The 14,112-nt window shown below is 49.9% G+C and overlaps 1 protein-coding gene across 9 annotated transcripts in view; it reads left to right on the forward strand.

The window, feature by feature from the left end:
- Window positions 1-14,112, forward strand: part of SSH1 (slingshot protein phosphatase 1) — a 61,544-nt gene that overhangs the window by 15,172 nt on the left and 32,260 nt on the right. For 5 of the 9 annotated variants that reach the window (XM_070627043.1, XM_070627045.1, XM_070627042.1 and 2 more), the window contains one exon: window positions 11,796-11,899. In XM_070627043.1, coding sequence (XP_070483144.1) covers window positions 11,796-11,899 — 104 coding nt within the window. Of the gene's footprint in view, window positions 1-8,277; window positions 8,650-10,457; window positions 10,490-11,795; window positions 11,900-14,112 lie in introns of those variants that run through there. The other 4 variants (XM_070627046.1, XM_070627044.1, XM_070627047.1 and 1 more) reach the window with 3 other exon arrangements.

Consider the following 14,112-nt stretch of genomic DNA (forward strand, 5'->3'; position numbering starts at 1 on the left):
AATAGCTCCAGGTCAGTTCCTCTGAAGAACTCTTCCTGGTAGACATCTGTGGGTGTTCCCAGGAGACCCAGTGTGATGGGCGGACAAGCAGATCGTCTTAGGTTTGGCCCTGAGGCCACAGGGAGAGCTGACGCTCTGGGCCCATCCCACCAGCTAACCTGGGTATTTGTGGTCTGGAGAGATGATGTCAGCAGCAGTGCTTGGTGCCAAAGCTGCCGGCCGCCCCAAACGTTGAAAACAGGATGCTGAGTCCCATCCTGTAGGCCTGCAGCGTCCTGACTTCGAGTGCCCTTCACAATGGGAGGCCGGCACAGGCAGGTTGGCCCCCCACTGTTCCAAAAGTGTGGGCTCGGAGCAAGAAAATGCTAGAATTAGGCTTCGCACGGGCCAGGGCTGTGTGTGTGCAGGCCCTCCAAATCTGGGCACACAGAGACCAGGAGGAGCCAGCAGGGCAGGGCTTCCCACCATTCTCCACTGCCTTGTGCAGAAGCACGGCTGCTGTCATCCTGGAGACGCAGGGGGAGGAGGGCCCTCGCGCAGGGTGAGAGCTCACGGTTGGTAAGGGTGGCAGCACCCAAAAGATGGAAGGGGAGAGCCATGAAGTCCGCTGGGGACAATGACTGGCAAAATGGTCTTAAGCTTTTCTCACCTGCCAGCAAAGAAAAATTACAAGTAGTATTTTACCAAAATCCACTTAAGGTGGAATTTTTTAAATAATTTTTTAAATTTTGAAACAATTTAAAACTTACAGAAAAGTTGCAAATATAGCACAATTTTTCTCTGAACCGTTTGAGAGTAAGTTACCAGCCTGAGGCCCTTTGAAAACGGCAAGGACGTTCTCCTACAGAGCAGACGCTTGACCAGTGACCACTGGCCACTGGCCCTGAGACGTTACTGCCTTCTGATCCTCAGACCCCATTCAAGATCCACTGTCTGATTCAATAACGTCCTTTGTAATAAAGGGTCCAGTTCAGGACCGCCCGTTGCGTGTAGTTGTCCTGTGTCTTGAGTCTCCTTCAGTCTGGGACATTCCTCAGTCTTTCTTTGACTCTCATGACCGGGACACTTGAAGAGGACAAAAGGAGGGCCTGTCACTTTGTAGAGTGTCCCTCAGTTTGGGTTTGTCTGATGTTCCCTCACGATTAGATTCGGGTCATGCATCTTTGGCGGGAACAGCACAGGAGCGACGCTGTGTCCTCCCTGAATCCCGCCAGGGGGCACGCGATTTCTCTTTGTCCTGTTACTGGTGATGTCCCCTCGGTCACCAACGTGGGTTTTGTGTGGCCTCTTTACTGTCCAGTTATTCTTTTGCCCTTTATCATTAAGAAGTATTTCTTGGGGGGATGCTTTGAAATGATGTTAATATCGTGTCCCCTGTCAACTTTTCTATTTATTTATATCTGTATGACTCAGGTTTGTCTGTTTCATTCAGTGGTTTAGAATCTGTTAAATTGTATTATTGACTTCAAAGTTCAGATTGTCCCCCATTTGGCCAGTGGGATCTCATTCAAGCTGGCTTCTGTGTCCCTTGACACGTCCACATCATCCTTCAAGCATGCCCTTGCCTCAGACACCAGATGGCCCAGACCTCGTCTTGTGCTTTCCGTACCCCATCTCTGGAATCAGTTGTTTCTCCAAGGAGCCCTGATTCCTTCTAGTGGAGAATGGGATTGAGAAGCTAAAGGAGGTGTGCTCGTTACATTGGGGTGTTGCTGTCCTCAGGCCCTCTCAGTGGGCAGAATTAGGGACTATGTGGGTGACATGCATGTACACACACACGCATCTATATTTATTTCTCTGTTTATTTAAATGTGTTGAAGACCATGATTTCAAATTGATCCTTTGAGTTCTGATCCAGCACCTTGGGGTCCATTGTCTTCTTCTCTCCATATTTGTAACTCCCTGCTCTGACTATGAGGAACCTGGCTCCCCTTGTCCCTCAAGTAGTAAGTTGTTTGATTAACCCCTCTTCTGTACTGACCCTCCCATCTCTGCAGCCACCTGTCCCCTGCATGGATGCCCTCCTCGCCCTGCCCCCCACCAGACACCCTGCTCTGGGCTACCACACCCCCTCCCCCAGTCAGATGCCTGCCTTGCTCTGCCCACCAAGTGGTTTTAGGTCTGACTTGTTGGGGTGTCAGTTCAGCAGAGGTGCAGCACTTCAGAGTCAGACGGCTGGTGTCCTGTCCTGGCTTCTGCACTCCTTGGCCATGGGAGCTTGGGCAAGCGACTTACCCTTTCTGAGCCTCGGTTTCCGTCTGTATCAAATGCTCACAGATGGATGCTGAGAATTAGGTTAATTGATATGTATGATGTGCTCGGCATGACCCTCAGCAATGATGTTGATTATCACACGGCATTCCTTGAGTGCACACACTCCGAGGGACCCAGAGGCGGAGACGTCATAGCCCTGGCTCTCACGACGCACAGTGTGATGTGGAGAACTTACTTGTGTTGTTTGAAGCGCCTGGCTGCCAAGAGGACCTGCCCGCCAGGTGACTGTAGCTCCCCTTGCAGCATTTCTGTCATGAGTCTCATTTGTCCAGTCCGTCCTGTGTGCGGTGAGCACCCAGCGTCCAGCTGCTCAGGGCGTCCCACGGTGAGTTAGGGACGAGGTGTCCTGAGACTGGAGAGGAGGACAGCTCGGTCAGTTCATTCAGGACTATTTACTTAGAATTTCAAAGCTCTGGCTGTCGAGTCTGTTGTGAGGGTCAGCTGTGCCGGCGTGAAGATAACTTCACCCCCAGCTGTAGGCACACAGGCCCGGGAACAGTTTGGGAATCAGGGGCCTTGGATTCCTGTCACTTTCTAAGTTGATGACCTTGGACAAGCGACTCAACCTCTAAGCCTTAGTTTCCTCACCTGCAAAATGAGAGAAGGTGCTAGAAGATGTTGAAAGGGCAGAGCCATGGCTTGCAGCTCGGGTGGCGAGGGCGGGCTTCCTGGAGAAGGTGTGAACATTGGAAGGTGGGCACAACATGGGGAGGCAGGCGGAGAAGAGGGGCTGTGAGTAGAAGCCGGAGTCAAAGAGCTGCTGAGGACAAGGACGTAGATAAGGATGGAGCGGAGAATGTGTGGAGCGGGCAGAAATGGTGCAAGACGTGACACAAGACGGCTTCTGTCATAAAGCCCTGTGTCTAGCTGTGTTAGAAGCTCCTTGAGGTCAGAGAGTGTCAGATGAGTGAAATTTAGGTTAGTGACATACAGTGGCTAATTGTGGTTACGTAGGAAGCTAGCACAAGAAGTTTGGACTCTGTAGATAACGTCGCATGGTCGAAAGTTCTGGAGCTGGGAAATAATGTAACGAGCAGTGGTTAGGAACTGTGCAGAGTGTGTCGAGGCCAGGGGTCCCTGCCCTCGTTCTCATTAGGCTGAAAGCCCCCCGGCTGTGCCGTCCTGTCCCAAAGCTGCCAGCCACATGTGGCTAATGAAAATCAAATAAAATGACAGATTCAGTTCATCGGTCGCAACTCGTTTTACGTGTTCCGTAGGCACGTGTGGCTCGTGGCTACTGTATTGGACCGTGCAGGTGGAGAACACGTCCATTCTTAGGACAGCACTGCCTGCAGGGCCATCCCGAGTACCCGGCGCAGAGCCAGGCACACAGTGGGGCCCGGTGGGTGTTGCGTGGCCCACTGGGGTGAGGAGGCCAGAACTGGAGTGGTGGCTGAGGCCCTGGGAAGGAAGGGGCCCCTGGAAAGGCTGGGACTTGGCAACCAATGAGAATGGGATGGGGCTTCATACCAAAGCAAGGGCTGAGAACCTGGGACAGTTGAGATAATCCGTTCTTGGAATTTTTGAGTTGTTTCAAAAACATTTCCTTCATGTGCCTGTTATTTCTGGCTGGCTAGGTTGTCTTTGCTGCCATTGCGTTTCCCGCACAATGCAGCCTTTGTGCCTCCTGCCCTCACTAAGGGGCTCAGATGCTGATGGACCAGACGTGCAGAGGAAGACAGCACTAGCTGTCCACGCACGGGGCCGGCGGGCTCTTGGGGGACTGTCAAGGAGCTATCCTAAGGTCGTCGAGCCAACTCAGGGCACATTATTCATTGTCTTATTTTGGGGGCAAAAATCCTGCTTTTTTGAGCATGCTGGTGTATTAAGCTGCTTGCTCCAACCCGTTGGTATGAGGCAGAGCTGTGTCACTGGCTTCAGAGAATGTCTCTTACTGTCTGAAATACTTGTGGACATTCCTTCTCTCTGGGAGAAGCCTACGCCTCCCAGCCAAACAATGCATGCCCCGCAGCAGGGACGTTTGTCCCGAGCCCTGCCAGCATTTCTGGCCCGTGACCCCGTTCCCCGAGCAGAATGCCCTGTAGAGCCGGAATTTCCCTGTGCTCAGCATAAAGTGTTCCGGGGAGCAGTTTGGGAGCTCTCGCTGACAGGTGTGTCAGGTGAGTGACCTGTTTTCTTGTACTCTGAAGAATGGTGTTTGGAGCAAGGCCCTGCCGGGCGGCACCGGAAAACACAGAATAGAAAACGAGGCCTCAGTACAGCTCGGGGTCTTTGTGACTTTGGAACACGAATTCAAAACGTGGGAGGAACCGTGGGAGAGCAGTGGAAAGAGTTTTCTGTGCCCGCCTGCAGTCTTCGATCGCCTCTGCATCTTCACGGGCTTCCCTTCACCAGCAGTGGGTCCTGAGTCCATCGGAACCAGCCCCAGCGGTGTTTTGTGGTGGGTCCGTGTCCATCCAGCTTTCCCTGTGGCTGCCTTGCTGCAGGTCAGACCATCCTGCCCTCTGACCTAGGGATTCCTCGGGAAGAGCGCCCAACTCGGGGCCTCTCTGTCCCATTCTGCCCCTCTTACCGTATGACCACAGACAAGCCATTTATCTCCTCTGTCCTGGTTCTTTCCTCAGAAGAATGAAATGGTAAGAATGAAGTGACAGATGTAGGGCGAGCCCTCTGTACACTGTGAAGCACCGTTCAGACAGAAGCCGTCAGTTCCTTGTTTAAAACAACACCCCCCCAGTGCCTGCAGGTTACCAAGCACTCGGGTGCAGAGAACTTGTCAGGTTGACCACTTGATGGCTCCACCACAAGCCCAGGGTTTGAGTCTTAGCTTTGCATTTCTGAAACTTGAATAGATTAGTACACTCAGGAATGGTCAAGTTTGAGAAACCAACTTATGCTAACCAGACTTATAAGGAACTGACTTATAAGCCAGAATAGACATTTATCAATTCACAGCGGGGCCTTCGCAACAGAAACCAAGTCCTCCTCTGTCCACTGTGGGGTACGTTGAACATAATCTTCTGACTCTTCTGTGCCCTGCTCCTCTCTTCTTTGTGTACCGATCCTTCAAGGCCTTGCCTGGCACTGTTTCTTCTAGGGAGATCTCCCTGGATCCCCAGACTGGGCTGGGCATGCCTCCTGTGTGTGTGTGTGTGTGTGTGTGTGTGTGTGTGTGTGTGCGCGCATGCGTGCATGCATCTGCAGTACCCTACACACCCCTCCCCTGTGGAACCTGCTGCATTCCACTGCAGTTACTGTCCTGTGTCCTTCTGACCCACTAGGCCGTAGTGTTGCTTCTGGGCAGGAACTGTGTCTGTTTCATTTCTGAATTCCCAACCAGCCACAGCGGAGGCTCAGTAAATACCTGTTCTTCTAAATGGAATTAATGACACGTCCTCTTGAGAGTGTTCATGGCACCCACCTTTTCTGTGGTGACAGCTTTAAATTCATTCCACTTGTTTCTAGAATTACTGTCAAGTCCACTGGATGAACCTCAGTCCGCTCGGTCATCGCTGTGCAGAGCCGAGTGAAATTGGGGGTTGAAGCTGTCCGTGCAAAAGTAGTTTGGTTCTTTTCAACCAGGCCAGTCAATTCGGGACCCTTTTCAGAGCCTGTATCTTAGGCTCCTATTCTCCAGTCTTTTGCAAGATGTAGCATCAGAAGCCCTAGAATCCTATCATTTAAGTCACTTCCTGTTCCCTCATCTATAAAATGAGCGTAATCGAGCCCACTCCGTCTACCCTGAAGAGCGTCGTGAAGACTGAGAGAGTTGACGTGAGCCCGAGCGCTTTGTCAGCAGCAGAGCTTGTCAGAGGTCCGATCCGTAGTCGTGGTCATTTCGTATCGTGGTAATGCGGGGATGCCTTTCGAGGGCAAGGACGCTTGTGACCGTGGAAGTGTTTGATAGAAGATGAGCTCGTACATTTATCAGCTAACCTGTTTTGCCGCTCCCAAGGAGGGTGTTATTTTTTGACCTAGTGCGACCTCCCTTCATTGTCCCTGCTCATCCCTCTCCTTCTGAGAGGCCCATGCGTTTTTGTTGGTGTTATCTTTCACCAGCAGAAAACATTCATTGGGAACCTACCGTGTGTCAGATGTTTTTAGGAAGCTGGTTTTCTCTGTGTCTTCTGTTACGGTTAAGTTCAGGGGCTCTTAACCCTGGTTGTGCGTCAGGAGCACTTCTGGAACTTTAAAAAAAGCCGATGCCTGGACTTATTGCAGACTTTTCAAATTAGAATCGGCCAAGGTTCGAAGTTTCATAGGTTCTTCAGATGTATAGCCAGAGTTGGAAATCAGGGACATTAGCATGAATATTGTCTATGGGATGTTTCTATGCCTAAAAGTCCCATCTTTCAGGGAATTATGTTTCTAAGTGACATGGCACACACCCACACCACCCAGACACACACCTGTCCCTTACACAGGGCCGTCGTCTGTGCCCAGTCGATGCCTGGGCGTGCTTGGCTGAGTATGGTGTTCCTCTGTCTGCAAGTATTTGGCTATTTGAGTGAATGACCAGAACACTGTAAGTGAATATCAGAATGTAGATACAGTAGAACACAAATGAGAACCCAGAAATATGGATTCCCAGACCAGTGCGTTTTATTTTCTTGAACTTCGATGTGCACCAGAATCACTCAAGGAGTTTGTTAAAAAACGACATTGCCCTGGGTATCCCTGGAGACTCTGTTTCAGGAGCTTGACTGGCTTCCTTCATTTGTCATATGGAGAGGATGATGCTGCCCCGCATAGCCGTGGGAGCTGGACGCCCCGGCAGAGCGGAGCGCCTGGACGGCCTCGGCCGCACACCGGTGCTCAGGTGAGGCCCGGGCTGTGGGCGAGAGCCCTGCCGTGAGAGCGGCTTCTTGGCCAGCGTGGCTGTGCCGCTCACAGACCTCCTCCTGAGGAGTCCCCATCAGGCCAGAGGGACCCCATGATGCGTCCTGCCCCATAACTGTTGTGCCGGCAGTGAGCAGGGTGATTGCGGTGGTCCCCCAAGCCGCCTGCTTGCCCCCGGGGCTGCCGGAAGAACTCTGATGCCAGGTTCTCCTCCCGAGGTCCTGCCGCCCTGCATCACTCCTGCTTCTCGCACACGATGCGTCCTCGCGCTGGGAGGAAGGCCTGCAGACCCCTCGCTTCTGACTGCTCCCTGGTGCCCGCTTTTGCAGAACCAAAGCAGCCGCACTGCAGTTAGTGGCACAGGTGGCGGCGGGGTGGCGGCTCCGGCTTCCACTCTGGACATGCGGGGACGACGGGTGTGCCCGGGGGTAAGGGGGCGTGTGACAGAGAGGTTTGGGCCCAGTCCCATCTCGTGTGCTCCTGGGCACGCTGTAGTTTCCTCAACGGCAGAATAAGGAGAGTTGTCGTATGTGTTTCACTTAATCCTTTCGTGGGGATCATCGACCACTGGGAGCTGGGGAAGCTTCCAGACGAGGCCCTCCCAGAAGTCTCTACGCAGAGCTCTCTGCTTCATGGAGTGTTCCGGGATCCACCAGTTGGATGCCCTCTCATCCCTGTCCAAACCCTCACGGGGCTCCTTTCTCAGGTCCTTAGCCCATCTTGCCCCGCATCATGCTTGTTCGCATCCTTGATGTGTTTCCCCCGCTGAAGGAAGCACTAAAAACACAACTAGCGCCTGGTGGGCTCCTGCCCAGCGGGTAGGGGTCTCTGCCGGGCCCTCCGGGACCTGGCCTGCTCCACCCGCTCCTGCGCTGGACCCCGCGGGGGGTTCTCAGAGCTCCTCCTGCGTGTGCGCACGCTCTTCCCTCTACCTGGACCCCCCCACCCCCCCAGCTGCCTCCTCAAGGAGCGATTAGCGCAACGGAAGAATTTTCAGAATGTAAAGTGCTTTGAAAATGTGAATAACTGTGGCAGCTGCCCACGATCACTGTTGGGTGAATGGATGGTGATTTGAAGGAAATAGAAATCCTTCAATGTGTCCATTTTAACAAGAATGGGGTCCCCCTCGCTTGGGATTCATTGCTTGGTGGCCGGCTGTTTCCCTCACAGTTTCTGATACACGCCCTATTGCTTGTTCCTAAGGCCAACAAGAAAACCGTAGGAGTAAAGTGATTAGAGGGACTGTCGCTGTTTTCCTGCCTCTGAATGGCCCTCTTTCATCAGGATATGCAGGGACAAGGGCCTTTTTAAACCCAAATATCAGGGGAAGACAAGCGTCCCACAAGAGCCACTTGCTCGCTGGGTGGGACTCTCATCCGACAGTGAGGACCGCTCTCTGAAGGACTCCGCCTCGTCCTCGTCTGCCCGCTTTCTGCGGAGGGAGTGGACGGCAGCCGCTCGGGGCAGCAAAGATGTGAAAATGGCAGTCGCCAACCTTATTTATTTTACCGACTTCTGCGTCTCCCTTCGGCCATCTCACTACTTCTGCTCTTCAGAGGTTTCCAGCCCAAATTAGTACGTATTGCCACCACTGGTCTCTATTTTCCTGCCCTGTGTTGGTTTCTGGATGACACTGGCTGTTTGTGCTCTGAGGGCTGGGGGTTTTGAGGGGCATCGGTTGGGGTTTTCGTCTGTCTTCAGTGCCTTGTAGAAACTTTAATCCTCTGTTGTAACCAGCGTCTGAGAACACATTTGTACTGTGGAGATAAAAGCCCTGAGGATGCCGGTAGAGAGGGCAGGGGCTGGACCTGTTTTTAATCCCCTGTCGAGATTTTTCTTAAAGCAACAGAGGAAAACAGTTCGGTTTTGCTTGTCTGGGTCCGACCTTCTGGAACTCTCTTTGCTCTTTTGAGGACTCCAGCATGTTTCGGTAGAATGCTGGTTTTCCTGTAGCTGTGATGGGTGGTTTGTGGGTTGGTTTCCTTGCCCTGAGAACCCGGTCAAGTACATGTGCCATCGCCAAAATGGGTTTCTTAAAGGACATCCCCAATAGGGCGCCTTGAAACTGATGAGTTAGGGTTCTGTTCCTTTTGGTGTTAGAAACCTGGCAAAGAGAACCATATGAAGGCCCGGCCGTGGGCCAGAGGGTTCTCATCAGCCACGCAGAGGGTGAGGGAGGCTCTGGGCCTGGGGTGAGCTCAGACCAGAAGACAGGAAATGGGGTCATAAAGAATATCTGCGTCTTGTTTTCACAAATCCTGTGGCCGCCCATGCTCTGCGGCCTCTCCGCCCTGAGCATCATCTTGTGTGGTTGTCCTTGTGCTGTATTCGCTCGCTGGCTCCCCAGAGGCAAGGTGATCTCACAGGCTTGGGATAACCTCTTCTCCGGGCTTCTTCAGGTCTCGCTCTGGACAAATGCCTGTGGCCTTGAGGAGGACAGGGCCGCCATGCACACAGCCCCTGCCTTCCTGCACATGGGGGGCTCCGATTCTCCATCCATCCCTGGAGCCCTGAGGAACGACTGGCCTTGTAAGCGATCACGGGATAAAGCCAGCCTGTTTTGCATTGTTCGCTTTTTTCCCCAGAGGAAATGTAAGGGAAACCAAGGGGAATTTTTGCCCCTGATTTCCAAGGCAAAGGTCACCGTTAATGGCTGGCTGTTTCCAGAGAGCTCGGGTTTCTGGTCAGTATGGATTTTTTTTTTCTTTTTTTTAAACTCATGAACAAAAGAGGCTGATGTTGACTTACAAAGATTTTCCCCAGCTGCTTTGATGACCTGATTGTTGTTTTAAGATCCATGGCTCTTGGAGTCCTTTGGGCAGCTCTTTCAAATTTTGATGAGAATAAGTGGTAAGCGATCTGTGTCTAAAACAGAATCCTTTTGAAAACAAACGTCCTTGTAAGATTTTAAGGAAGGAGAAGGTGACAAGTTCTGGGTGTCGGGTGATTCTGCAACCTGCTGAAACAGGACAACCTGGATTTTAAATTGGCCAGACAGGTGCTAAAGAGCTTTTTGCCTCCCGTGGGTGAGAACGAGACTGGAAAGAAAGGATGCTCCTCATTTCTTCCATGAGTTATAATCCTGGGCTCCCCAGTACTTGAAACTTGCGGCACGAATATACTGCTGATGGAGTGGAAAGGACGACTTGGCGGTGCCTTGCGACAACAGACGAAGTTCTGTACAGATAGAACGTATTGGTATTGTGAGAGATATAAAACCAGTTGGCAGTCGTTCAAAGGCCCAAATAAGAGAGGCAGAACTAAGCCTCATTATTGGATGTTTGACCAGTCACTATTTTTAGCATGAGAATTCAACCAGAAAAACCAACAGGTTTTATTTGTAGACTGAGTGTTATAGAAGATAACCTTTTTCCTGCTTCCAGGAGCTGCTGACTTCAATGCTGGGGTTCGTACGGTGAGTTTTCTTAGCTCCTAGAGTTATGTTTTAGACTTAGCTGAGTTTTTTATTCCAGGATTAGAATGTTTAACTACTAACAGGAGACGTCTGGGGCAAAGGTGATCTTGCTTTTTTATATTACAGAAAATTTCCTTGTATTTCTATCAGGAATTGATTTGCTTTCTATTTAAAAAAAAGAATATTAATGCTTTTTCTTAGAGACTTTTCGCTTCAAATCATTTATATGTTAATTGGTTGCTCAAGAGAGAATTAATGATTTTTATAGTTCCGTCTAATTTGAACTGTGATCTTCTTTCACAAAATTGATAAAAATCAAATGTTTTTGCATTAAAGTGTAGTACGTTTTATATTACTTTGAACCTTAAAAAGTAATCATTTAAGAAAGTTAATATTTGCTCGAAACAGAAAATGTGGAAGGTCCTAAGAAGTGGAAAGAAGATAATTGTGGGTGGTCCGCCTCCCACCCCCAACACTGCTAGTAGTTTCAGTGTATTTTATGGGTATTTTCAGAGTTGATGGTATTTTGGAATAATTGGTGGTATTTGATACCTAATACAGTCTATCAATGTATACAGTCTTAATTTCTGCATAAGCTAAAGATTTTATTGATAGCCAAATCATGAAAGTGAAAATTTCTTTCATTGTAATTTTTTAAGTTAAATGGTGAATGTAAATGTTATTGCTAGTTAAAATAACTAAAACCAAAGAGTCATTCTGCTGAGAAATTCATTGGGGCAACTTGAGGTTTACTGCAGGAAGAGTGGACACAGCCACCTTGACTAAGTTAAAGGGGTCACAGCCACCCACTTTCCTTAAGATGCAGACAAAGAGTGAGGGCGTCATTTCCTCCTCCTCGTATTCCATCAAAGAAGGCACCCAGAGGCAGTGAGGTTGGTAAACGTCAGGGAGTCAGAAACAAAGATCACCAGCGAGAGTAGGAAAAATTCACAGGGTGAGTCACCCTCTCCTGGTCAGAGAGCTGGTCCCTATTTTTAGAAGATGCAGAATTACAGTGAGATCCTTTACAGTATCCTGCAGGAAGGGCTCTTGGCCCCGGGAGAGCCCACAGAGAACCTTGGGTGGTGTAGCAGAGGCGTCATTTCGTCATGCAAATTCGTCTGCAGCAGGGTTTTAGCAAAGATTTGGGAAGAGTACTGTGTGAAATTATTTTAAGGCTCTTTTATGCCATTTGCGTTTTACAATGCCATTTGTCCACTCTTAAAGCTTTTGCTCTGCAGCCTGTCTGTCCCCACGTTCCCCTCTGCATTCCAGCCTGACTGTGCCCTGGTTTTATTCTTCCCAGCTTAAGTGAGAGCTTTTTCATGGTGAAAGGAGCAGCCCTCTTCTTACAACAGGGAAGCAGCCCTCAGGGCCAGCGGAGTCTTCAGCATCCCCACAAGCATGCAGGTGAGTGAAGTTCTGACATTGGGACCTATATTCTGTGCAACAGAGGAAACTTCCGTTACTGGTGGTAAGCAGTTTGCTGGTCGTAAAGGCCGGAGAAATAGTGGAACACAGGTTTGTAAGGATGGGTGCAGGTAGACGCTCTCTCCTCGAGTGGGCAGGCCGTGCACATTTTCCAGGTGGCCCTGGCAGCTGGCAACGCTTTGGACCACTCATGTCTACATAAGAAATAGGATGGTCAGCCACATTCTGTGTGGATATAAAGATTTCCTACTCACCATTTGTGAATTACCTGCAGGTTTTAAGTTCCAGTGTGACTTTTTAACAAATGCCCCAGAACCTATCATAACCAGATGGTCCCCTTGAAAATAACCACCTTGGGGTGCTCCATATCTTGTCTGGGGACTCTGTCATTTGTCTGAGCCTGTGGGAAACTCTCATTTGGAGAATTTTTTCGTGGCTTTTGGCACGCCCTGGGGTGGCAAGTCTTTATTCTTTGACGGTAGGTTTACCTTTGGGAAGTAGACAGAAGTGATAAAGTGGGGATCAGACTGAGTATTAATTTAGGTCCAAAAGCAGACAAATAAGAAATGCCTGTGAAGTAAGAAGATTAGTTTTCTTAGGTGACTTGACTCTGAAACTGAAGGCAATTTGAAAAGAGGAATTCAGAACACATTTGTGTATAAATGAATCTTCGCCATAGGTGGACGGTCTCTCCGGGTACTTCTGAGTGGGCAGCGCGTGTCTGAGGAGGAGCTGGAGAGGCCTCTCAGGCTCAGGACAGCACCAGGGAAAGCAGCCAGCAGTTGGGGCCCGTTTCCTTGTCACTTGTGATCGTTTTGTTTGCTTACCCTCAAGTCATCCAGCCTCATTTTGGATCTGAGTGCCTCGGTTAAAAGTTCATCTCTTACAATTTATAGTAAACAGCAGGACTCGATTGGTGTTCTCACATATTGGTATTTATAATGAAGATTTAGGTCTGTTTTAAGCTGGGAAAATAATTGTCCTGCACAAAGAGGCAGTGTGATTTGGGGAAAGAATGTTTGCTTGGGAGCCAGAGACTGGCTTCTGATCCCAGCTCTGCAACTTCCTGTGCTGCAGGGTCAAACCTCAGAGCCTCAGTTTCCTAATCTTTCCAGTGGGCATCAAATGCTGGCACCTCAGAGGGTATGGAATTTAAAATTCATGCAGGTGACGTACTTAGCTCTTGTGCTCAGGGTAGGGTAGCTGTGATTGTTACTATAGAGACTCTAGTAGATAAAACTATAAACAGAATCTTCGTTCTTGAATTTGCTGATGGTTCTGCCCTGTTAGGAGTTTAACCATTGTTCATGTCTTATTTTTTTTTTAAAGATTGGCACCTGAGCTAACAACTGTTGCCAATCTTCTTTTTTTTCTGCTTTTTCTCCCCAAATCCCCCCAGTACCTAGTTGCATATTTTTGTTGTGGGTCCTTCCAGTTGTGGCATGTGGGACGCCACGTCAACATGGCCTGATGAGCGGTGCCACGTCTGTGCCCAGGATCCGAACCGGTGAAACCCTAGGCCACCAAAACAGAGCACGTGAACTTAACCACTCGGCCACAGGGCCGGCCCCCAATCATTTTTCGTGTCTTAACCATAACACGTACAACAAAGTGAGTGCTCAAGCTTTGTTCACTAAGGATAAAATGCCTCCTTCCTCTAATTCAAACAGTAGTTTCACACTGTATGTGAGTTTGGGGGAGTAAGTGCAAAACCATTTTGTAAAAACCCTTAATCAAGCTGGTTCGTGCATCTCTGGAGAATAGGAGGAAGCCACTGGCTGATTGGCTCTTTCTGCCCCTGGGGTCTGGAATGACCGGTGAACTCAGAAAGGCAGAGGGACCACTGACTGTCCCCAGACGCTCAGCAAATGACCCCAGGGCAGGCACAGACTAGACTGTATGTCAGTTCCTTTTTTTCTAGAGTTACTGTCAAGTACCCTGGACGAGCCACAGTCCCATCAGTGATCATCACACAGAGCTGAGTAAAATTGAGAGTTAATTCTGTCCATGTAGAAGTAATTCAGCTCATTTCCGCCGGTCCCTTCCATCTGAGGCTCTTTCTAGGGCCTGTCCCGGAGGCTGATAGTCTGGTGTTTTTGCAAGTGCTTGGTGAGCGCTTCAGCATCTAGAGACTGTGTGTGGCTGCCAGGCTGGGCTTGGGATTTCTGTCTGTCAGCAATTCCACATCTCCA

Source organism: Equus przewalskii, chromosome 7 (assembly GCF_037783145.1).
Source record: "Equus przewalskii isolate Varuska chromosome 7, EquPr2, whole genome shotgun sequence".
Lineage (NCBI taxonomy): Eukaryota > Metazoa > Chordata > Mammalia > Perissodactyla > Equidae > Equus > Equus przewalskii.